The following is a 9,719-nucleotide window of genomic DNA, read 5'->3' as shown; positions in this document are numbered from 1 at the left end:
CGTTTTTATTATTGGATTATTATTGTACGCTGTCTTATTATTGCTGTTAGCCGCCCCGAGTCTCCGGAGAGGGGCGGCATACAAATCCAATAAATAAATAAGTAAGTAAGTCAGTCAGTCAGTCAGTCAGTCAATCAATCAATCAATCAATCAATCAATCAATCAATCAATCAATCAATCAATAACTAGTATGCATGGGCGGGGGAACCTTTACCTCATCCATAGGTAACCTACTAAATCACATCAGCTTTTTTGACTTCTTTGACATTCATCCCAAATCGTGAATGAAGGCAAATATTTGTGTCCCAGGATACAGGACCCAATCTGGGTCCATCATTGGGAACAGAGTCTTTGGTGCTTTTCATGGGTCTGTGTGTGGAGCCCATTCTCAGGGAACTTCTCTCTAGTAGTAAGGGTTAAATAAGGTCCAGGGGGGAAGTGTTTTTAATAGGAAAGTGAACACAAGAACAAGGGGACACAATCTGAAGTTAGTTGGGGGAAAAGATCAAAAACAACGTGAGAAAATATTATTTTACTGAAAGAGTAGTAGATGCTTGAAACAAACTTCCAGCAGACGTGGTAGATAAATCCACAGTAACTGAATTTAAACATGCCTGGGATAAACATATATCCATCCTAAGATAAAATACAGAAAATAGTATAAGGGCAGACTAGATGGATCATGAGGTCTTTTTCTGCCGTCAGTCTTCTATGTTTCTATGTAGTCTGTGTATTTTGGGCTATTAGAGCAACTTTAAGACTTGTGGACTTCAATAGGAGTCCCAACACTGGAAGTTTTTAAGCAGTGTACGGTTTCCTGCCTAAACAGGGGGTTGAACTAGAAGACTTCCAAGGTCCCTTCCAACTCTGTTGTTGGTATCATCATCATCATCATTATTATTACTACTACTACTACTCCCAAAATTTTCAAACCAGATATTCAGTTTTGGTCCACATGATATAAAAAAAGATGTTGAGACTCTAGAAAGAGTGCCGAGAAGAGCAACAAGATGATTAGGGGACTGGAGGCTAAAACATATGAAGAACATGCGAGGAACTAGATATTTATTTCTAATTTAATCAAAAGAAGGACCAAGGGAGACTATTCTCCAAAGCTCCTGAGGGTAGAACAAGAAGCAATGGGTGGAAACTCAACAAGGAGAGAAACAATTTAGAACGAAGGAGAAATTTCCTGATAGTTAGAATAATTAATTAGTGGAACAGCTTGACTCCAGAAATTGTGAGTACTCTGATACTGGAAGTCTGTAAGAAGATGCTGGATAATCATTTGTCTGAAGTAGTGTAGGGTTTCCTGCCTAAGCAGGGGTTGGACTAGAAGACCTCCAAGGTCCCTTCCAACTCTGTTATTATTCTGTTCTGTTCTGATCTGTTCTATTATATTCTATTCTATGATTTGAAGTTCACAAGTCTTAAAGTTGCCAAGTTTGAAGATCTCTGTATTAGAAAGAAGTTCACGGAGGATTGGTTCCAACACAAGTCCAAAAGAATGTAATTTTAAAAAATCAGAACTAGAGAAAAGGACTTAGGACAGTAGTTCTCAATATTTTGGGCACCAGGGACCAGTTCTGTGGAGAAGATTTTCCATGGACAGGGAGTGCGTGGTTTCGCCAATTTTTTATGTACCATATTTTTCGGCGTATAAGACACAACTTAGTTTTGGGGGAGGAAAATAGGGAAAAAGTAATCTGCCTACCAGATATTCATCTAGCTATAGTCTGGTCAGCTTCAGCACATTAGTTTCTTGGTTTTGAAGAGGTGTGCTTGCTTTTTATCCCCTAGTTGGGGATAAAAAACAGTTTCTAAAACACCTCACTTCTCTCTCTCTCTCTCTCTCTCTCTCTCTCTCTCTCTCTCTCTCTCTCTCTCTCTGGTTGGAGAGAAAAACAATGAGAAGAGCAGACAAAGGGGAGATTGCTTCACTCATTAGCACCTTATTAGGGCTGAAAAAAAGGCAGAAGATTGCTTGCTGGCAAGGAAGATCAAAGCATTTTGTTTGTGGGCTGAAAAAAGACTTCTAAAGCAGTGTTTTTCAACCAGTGTGCCGTGGCACACTAGTGTGCCGCGAGACATGGTCAGGTGTGCCGCGAAGCTCAGCAAGGGAGAGAAAGAAAGCAAGAGAGAGAGAAAGAGAGAGAAAGAAAGCAAGAGAGAGAGAAAGAGAGAGAGAAAGAAAGCAAGAGAGAAAGAAAGAGAGAAAGAGAGAGAAAGAGAAAGAGAGAGAAAGAAAGCGAGAGAGAGAGAGAAAGAAAGGCAGGGAAGGAGGGAGAGATAGAAAGAGAGCAAAAAAGAGGAAGGAAGGAAGGAAGAGAGAAAGAAAGAGGGATGGAGAGAGAGAGGAAGGAAGGGAAAGAGAGAAAGAGGGAGAGAAATAGAGCAAAAGGGAGGAAGAGAAAGAGAGAGAGAGAGAATTTTTTTGTCCAAATTTTTTTAGCCCACCCCCACCCCCCCTTGCTCAATGTTCCCCATGATTTTGTATATGTAAAAAATGTGCCGCAGCTCAAAAAAGGTTGAAAATCACTGTTCTAAAGTATAGAAGCCCAGCTGATTGTCGGAGGGAGCAGCAGTGAAAAAAGCAGGCAAAGGGAAATCCTAGCATCTCGTTAAGCTTAGTAAAAGTTACATTTGGAGTATAAGGAGCACCCAAATTTTCAACCTCTTTTAGGGGAGAAAAGATACATCTTATATTTCCAAAACTAGAATACATATTACAGTGAGACATATGCAGCAAGGACAAATTCTTTGTATGTCCAATCACACTTGACCAATAAAGAATTCTATTCTATTACCTAGGTTCTATGGATGGGGCTTTATTTTGTATGTATAGCCCTGTTTCTAGCATGCCAGAATGGACTAAGAGGTTGAGACCCCTGATTTAGGAGGCACTTTCCAACGTCAATAAATTTCCAGACATTCAACCCAGGTTAAGTATACCTCACCTTTTTTCTTAAGTTCTTTTTCCAGGTTCACAATCACTTTGTAGGCTGAAAGGAACCGGAAAGGAAGTTGTCTACTGTGGATGACGGAGTCCTAGAAGGAGAGAGATGCCAAAGGCGGAAAAAGAATGAAAATTATTAGCATTAAACTATAGAATAATCTAATATGAATTTCTCCCAGAAAAGCTCCTGCAAGATATATGAATTTCAGTTCCCCAAGCTGCCTGGGAAAGCCTCCGGTGATGAAGTTCCCACAACTAGCGAAGGCAACTCCATTGGTTGATTATTCTCACCATAGTTCCCTCTAAGCTGAGCAGTGAGCAATCGCTCACTTAAAAATCATCATCAACTCAGAGTTTTCCAAACCTGCCCAGAAGCCGAGAGGGAAAGAGTGAGAGGGAAGGAGAGAGAAAGGAAGAGAGGAAGAGAGAGAAACAGATAGAAAAAAAGAGAGGAAAGAAAAGAGAAAGAAAAAGAATGGGAGTAAGGAAGAGAGAAAGAAAATCAAAATCTAGTTTGAAACTAGCTCAACTATTTAAGTGGCATTTTGATATTGATAGAGTTGCCCTATTATGAGCTCACTGTTATAGACACACAGTACAGTATTTTATTTTGAAATTCTCTGAGGCAAAACAGGGTGGGTTTTTTATTTGTTTGTTTGTTTGTTTGTTTATTTATTATTTTTGTGCCGCCCAGTCCCGAAGGGACTGCCGCTCAGACACTATACTTTTCCGCCCAAAAATTAGAGGGAACACTGATTCTCACAGTCAGAAAATGTATCCTGCATAGACAGCCTTACCTTATCTTCAAGGCGCTTTAAGAGAATTTGATGATGCCTCTCGCTCACCCCAGACTTTAAAATATTCCGCAGGTTTCGTAGCATTGCCATAAAGGGTAATTTCTTTGAATCTAGGGGGAAGCAAGTAAATGGTAATTTTTGCAGCTGAAACTCAGCAAGCCGAACTTAATATTTATGACTTGTGTTGTTGTTTTTTAAGTGAGTGAAGATACAAGAATTTTACCCAGTTTTATTTCTTTGCTTTCCACACATATATTCATGCTTGCGAGGTAGGGGGATGGAGTAAAAAGAGATAGAGGGGTGCCTCCATGTCCCCCAATAGTTAATATTTTGCTGCTTGTATTTTGTAAAATTTTTAGCGTTATCTGTTTCTATTATATCTCCTCTGGTTAGGATTTCATCCTACTTCCCACTTGCAGTTTAGATGGTTTCCATTTAAAGGAAAGAATTGTAATTACATTGCTCATCATTACATTGTTGTTACCACAATTATTACATTCTTTGTTTAATCTTGTTACTATTAACACTAATCTTGTTACTATTAACACTTCAATATACATAACATATACATTAAGTGCATGTAAAAGGCATACCTCAGAGTTGTATAAGATTAAATGTGACTATGTAAACATTAATAACTACAATTTGCAGTGTAGCATATTGTATGGTAAAACATGTTATGCAATACATGAGAGTAAAATATAGTATAACGTAATATGAATACAATTATCACACTCCTACAATTATTTGTTTATAAAGGTTTCCAAACTTGTTCTACCTATAACATCTCCCCAATTCCTTTTGATCTTTTCTCATTGTCAGTTTCAACTATTAGCAATCACAGGGATTACAGGTAGTCCACAACTGGCCCAAAATATTATTATTATTATTATTATTATTATTATTATTATTATTATTATTATTATTATTATTATTATTATTATTTATTAGATTTGTATACCGCCCCTCTCCGCAGACTCTCACTTATGTTGCTAAGTGAGAAATTTGTTAATTGAGTTTTGCCCCATTTTACGACTTTTCTCGCCATATTTGTTAAGCGAATTGCTGCACTTGTTAAATTAATAACACGGCTTCCCCCTTTAATTTTGCAATGGCCATTTTTCACACTTATGGCCATTGCAAAAGCCTGGTGGTCATATGATTTACATTTGGATGCTTGACAGCTGGTTTATATTTATGCAGTGTCTCTGGATCATGTGACCACTTTTTGCAAATTTCTGACAATGAGGAAGCCAGATTCACTTAACGACTGTGTTACTAAATTAACACCTGCAATGGTTCACTTAACAAACGTGGCAAGAAAGGTTGCAAAATGGGGCAAATGTTTCATTTAAGGACAATGTTAGGCCGTAAGTGGAGAACTTCAGGGCGCTTCAAAATAAAAAACAGTGGGTGCAGGAGTGACTTATAGGAACAATTTGCATCCTTCAATGCTGGTTTTCTCATTGATTTTACTTGTGGGAAGGTATTATGTGTTCGGAAACTTCAGATCGTGCAGAATGCGGCTGCGAGAGCAATCGTGGGCATTCCCAGATGTGCCCATGTCTCATCAACACTCCGCAGCCTGCACTGGCTGCCGATCAGTTTCCGGTCACAATTCAAAGTGTTGGTAATGACCTATAAAGCCCTACATGGCATCGGACCAGAATACCTACGAGACCGCCTTCTGCCGCACGAATCCCAGGGCCGATTAGGTCCCACAGAGTTGGCCTTCTCCGGGTCACGTCGACAAACAATGCTGCCTGGCGGGACCCAGGCGAAGAGCCTTCTCTGTGGTGGCCCCGACCCTCTGGAATCAACTCCCCTCAGAGATTCGAACTGCCCCTAACCTCCTCGCCTTCCGTAAAACGTTGAAGACTCACCTTTGCCGCCAAGCGTGGGGGGATTAATCTCCCCCCTCCTTTTTTGCTGACCTTATTATGTTTTTTATTTAGTTGGACTGAGTGTGTATGACTGTGTAGTAGATAGGTTTTATCATGTATTTTTAAATTAGTTTTTTCAATTTTTTAACATTAGATTTGTATCTATATTATATTGCTATTGTGTTGTGAGCCGCCCTGAGTCTTCGGAGAGGGGCGGCATACAGATCTAATAAATAATAATAATAATAATAATAATAATAATAATAATAATAATAATTATTATTATTATTATTATTATTATTATTATTATTATTATTACAGAAGGTAACAAAGGGCAATCACGTGATCACAGAACACTGGAACTGTCATAAGGACAAATCACAATCACAAACGCCAGTGCTTCTAAGATAGCAATAGCACTTAGACTTACTGTATTTTTCAAAATATAAGAGGCTGATAATTTGGTTGCACCTTATATTCTGAATGTAGCTTTTTTTTTTCCAGCCCTAACTAGCTGCTAGCTATCTTGCCAGCTCTTACCTTGCAGGCTCTTTCATTGTTACCCTCTGTGAAAATTTTTTTCCAAGCCCTAAATCTTTGCAGGTTTTTTTTCATTGCTCTAACTTGCTTCAGTTTCTTTTCAGCCCTAACCAGGTGCTAAACGATGTTCCCAGCTCTTATCAGCATGCAAGATCTTTCATTGTTACTCTATGCGAATAATGTTTTCCAAGCCCTATAAGTTTGAATGGTTGCTTTCTCAAGAGGCAGCTGGACTTTCTTGTTCTTTTCTTTTAAGACATTTTGCTTCTCATCCAAGAAGCTTCTTCAACTCTGACGGTGGAGGGTAGGGAATTTCAAGGGATACATACTAAGAATAAAAAGAAAGTCCAGTTACCTCTTGAAAAAGAACCTTTGGGACAACTATGACCTGGGTAACTGAGAATCTCCACAGACATTTCTACAAATGGTTATAAGTTAAGGACTGCCTTTATCTGGATTCAGGCTTATTTTCCACATTTCCATTGTAATTCTGTCTAATCAGCATGCCTTTCTTGGATTTTAGGATCCAATAGTGAGATGATTACATAAACAATGAAGGAACGCAGTCAACTCTTCCACCTACCAATCAGCTCTTCCCAGACAGCAGCCTTGTTCCCACGATTGCTCAGTTCTCGATCCCAAGTCTGGGGCATTGGCAATTTCATGCGAGAACCAGCAAGGGTTGGATCCCAGGGCCCTGGCAATCGACTTCGTGAAAAGGAGGGCAGATCTGCGGGGTACCTAAAGAAGAGAAAGTCTGTGAACTCAAAGTCTAACAAAAGAAGAAAACAAAAAACACACACAAAAAATATCAACATTACATGGGCCAAGTAAAGGGTACAGGTAGTTCTCAACTTACAACCATTTGTTTAGTCAATCAACCGGGGTTGATTGCAGGTAATGGGGTGGCGCAGTGGGTAGAGTGCAGTGCTGCAGGCCCCTAAAGCTGACTGCTAGATCTGTAGATCAGCAGTTCAAATCTCATCACAGGCTCAAGGTTGACTCAGCCTTCCATCCTTCCGAGGTGGGTAAAATGAGCACCCGGATTGTGGGGGCAATAGGCTGGCTCTGTTAAAAAATGCTATTGCTAACATGTTGTAAGCCGCCCTGAGTCTAAGGAGAAGGGCGGCATAAAAATCGAATAAATAAATAAATCAGAATACAGCTAGAAGGGACCTTGGAGGTCATCTAGTCCAACCCTTTACTCAAGTAGAAAATCCTATACCCATGATGTCAAACCTATGGCACATGTGCCACGGGTGGCATGCAGAGTCATATCTGCATGCATAGGCATTGCCCTATCTCAGCGCCAGTGCACACATGCATGCTGGCTAGCTGATTTTCAGTCTTTCGGAGGATGGGGGAAGGCTGTTTTCACCCTCCCCAGCCTTCAGGAGGCTTCTACTAATTCTACTGTACTTGCAATGTTACTTCAGGTTTTATATCCTAGTCCCATCAGTTGGCTCCGGGAAGAAAATTGCCATTCCAAGTCTTTACATCACCCTCCATTTAAGACATCGGTTAAGTGAACTTTGTTCCATCTTATGACATTTCTTGCCCAGCTATTAAGTGAATCACTGCAGTGGTTAAATTAGTGGAAATTAATTAATTCCCTTAAATTGTTAAGGGAATTCGGCTTCCTCATTCACTTTGCTTGTCGGGAGGTCACAAAGGTTGACCCCAGGACCTTGCTACCGTCATAAACATGAACCAGTCTCAAAGTGTCCAAGTTTTGATCACATGACCTCCGGGATTGCTAAAACAGTCATAAATGATGTGAAAAACGGTCACACATCTCTTTTTTTTCAATGCCATTATAATTTTGAACAGCCATTTAGTGAACTGTTGTAAGTCGAGGACTACCTGTACACCCCTGGTGAAAATTCGAAAGAAAGATGCCACACCAGGTTACTAAACCAGATGCCTACAAATGGCTTAGGACCAGGTTACTTAAGGGACCATCTTCTGCCTCATGAATTCCAGCGACCGGTTAGGTACCACAGAATTGGCCTACTCCAGGTCCCGTCAGCTAGGCAATGTCGCCTGGCGGGGCCTACAGGTAGAGCCTTCTCTGTGACAGGCTGTATTTACCAAGGAAAATAGGCAGCAGAGGATTTTTGCAAGTGAAGCAGACAGTGGAAGAAGAGAAGCATGCATTAGCTGACTATGTGAAGGAGAGCAAAGAGTCAGCGTTGATGGAGGTCAACAATAGGAAGCTTCTCAAGGTGAAGCAAACTAAGGACCTGTACAAAAAAACTGTAACTCAATGTCGTATGGACAGTTGGTGGACAAAGCATTGCATGGCCAGTTCTTGGAGAAGATTGAAGGCAAAGTGGACAAAGAAAAGACCTGGTCATGGCTTATAAGTGGAACACTCAAAAAGGAGACAGAAGGACTAATACTGGCGGCACAAGAACAGGCCATTAGAACAAATGCTGTCAAAGCCAGAATTGAAAAATCAACAGACGATCCAAAGTGCAGACTCTGTAAAGAAACAGATGAAACAATCGATCACATACTCAGCTGCTGCAAAAAGATTGTACAGACTGACTACAAGCATAGACATGATGCTGTGGCACAGATGATCCACTGGAACTTGTGCCGGAACTACCATTTACCAGTGGCAAAGAACTGGTGGGATCATAAGCCCAAAAAAGTGGTCCAAAATGAGTAAGCAAAACTACTGTGGGACTTCCGACTTCAGACTGACCGAATTCTGAAACATAACACACCAGACATCCTGATTGTAGAGAAAAAGAAAGTATGGATCATCGACATCGCAATCCCAGGGGACAGCAGAATTGAGGAGAAGCAGCTAGAGAAATTAGTGAAATACGAAGATCTAAAAATCGAGCTGCAACGACTCTGGCATAAGCCAGTGAAAGTGATCCCAGTGGTACTTGGCACGCTGGGCGCAGTGCCAAAGGATCTCAGCGGACATTTGAAAACCATCGGAATTGACAATCTCCATCTGTCAATTGCAAAAGGCCGCTTTACTGGGATCGGCAAACATAATTCGCCGCTACATAACGCAGTCCTAGGTGCTTGGGAAGCGGCCGACTGGTGATGAAATACGAAATCCAGCATAGTGATCTCGTTTGCTGTGTTGTACTGACATAATAATAATAATAATAATAATAATAATAATAATAATAATAATAATAATAATAATTTTTAGCTAAATTTTAATTGTTTTAATTGCTGGGTTTCTTATATGTTTTTTGTATGATTCCTGTTGTAAGCCGCCCTGAGTCTGCAGAGAAGGGCGGCATAGAAATCTAAGTAATAAATAAATAAAATGTGGTCCCAGCTGTGCTAGGCCATCTCACCTCCGTCCCAAGAGACTCATAACATTCTGAGCTGGCTCCGAAATATGAAGGCGGTGGATCAAATTCTTTAGAGAGAACAAATCTGGAGCAGCTTTCTCTTTTACCGAATTCATCGTCTCTTGATGCTAGAGAAGTGAAAGGGCAGAGAATCAAGCAAATGATGTTATACAGGAACACTCCCACCCACCTTCTCTATGGAGATTCTCAGTCCTAG

At 40.4% G+C, this 9,719-nt stretch overlaps 1 protein-coding gene across 1 annotated transcript in view; it reads right to left on the bottom strand.

Annotated features, from left to right (window-relative positions):
* The window catches only part of TEP1 (telomerase associated protein 1), a 108,160-nt gene that overhangs the window by 73,790 nt on the left and 24,651 nt on the right, over window positions 1-9,719 (bottom strand). Inside the window, exons 11-14 of the mRNA XM_070726808.1 lie at window positions 9,506-9,630; window positions 6,760-6,917; window positions 3,754-3,863; window positions 2,958-3,048 (exon numbers count right to left, since the gene is read on the bottom strand). Of these exons, the coding sequence (XP_070582909.1) occupies window positions 2,958-3,048; window positions 3,754-3,863; window positions 6,760-6,917; window positions 9,506-9,630 (484 nt within the window). The remainder of the gene's footprint in view (window positions 1-2,957; window positions 3,049-3,753; window positions 3,864-6,759; window positions 6,918-9,505; window positions 9,631-9,719) is intronic.

This window comes from Erythrolamprus reginae, chromosome Z (assembly GCF_031021105.1).
Source record: "Erythrolamprus reginae isolate rEryReg1 chromosome Z, rEryReg1.hap1, whole genome shotgun sequence".
In the NCBI taxonomy this organism is placed as follows: Eukaryota; Metazoa; Chordata; class Lepidosauria; order Squamata; family Dipsadidae; genus Erythrolamprus; species Erythrolamprus reginae.
The sequence above is the reverse complement of the archived record's forward strand: the minus strand, read 5'-3'. Positions and strand labels throughout refer to the sequence as shown.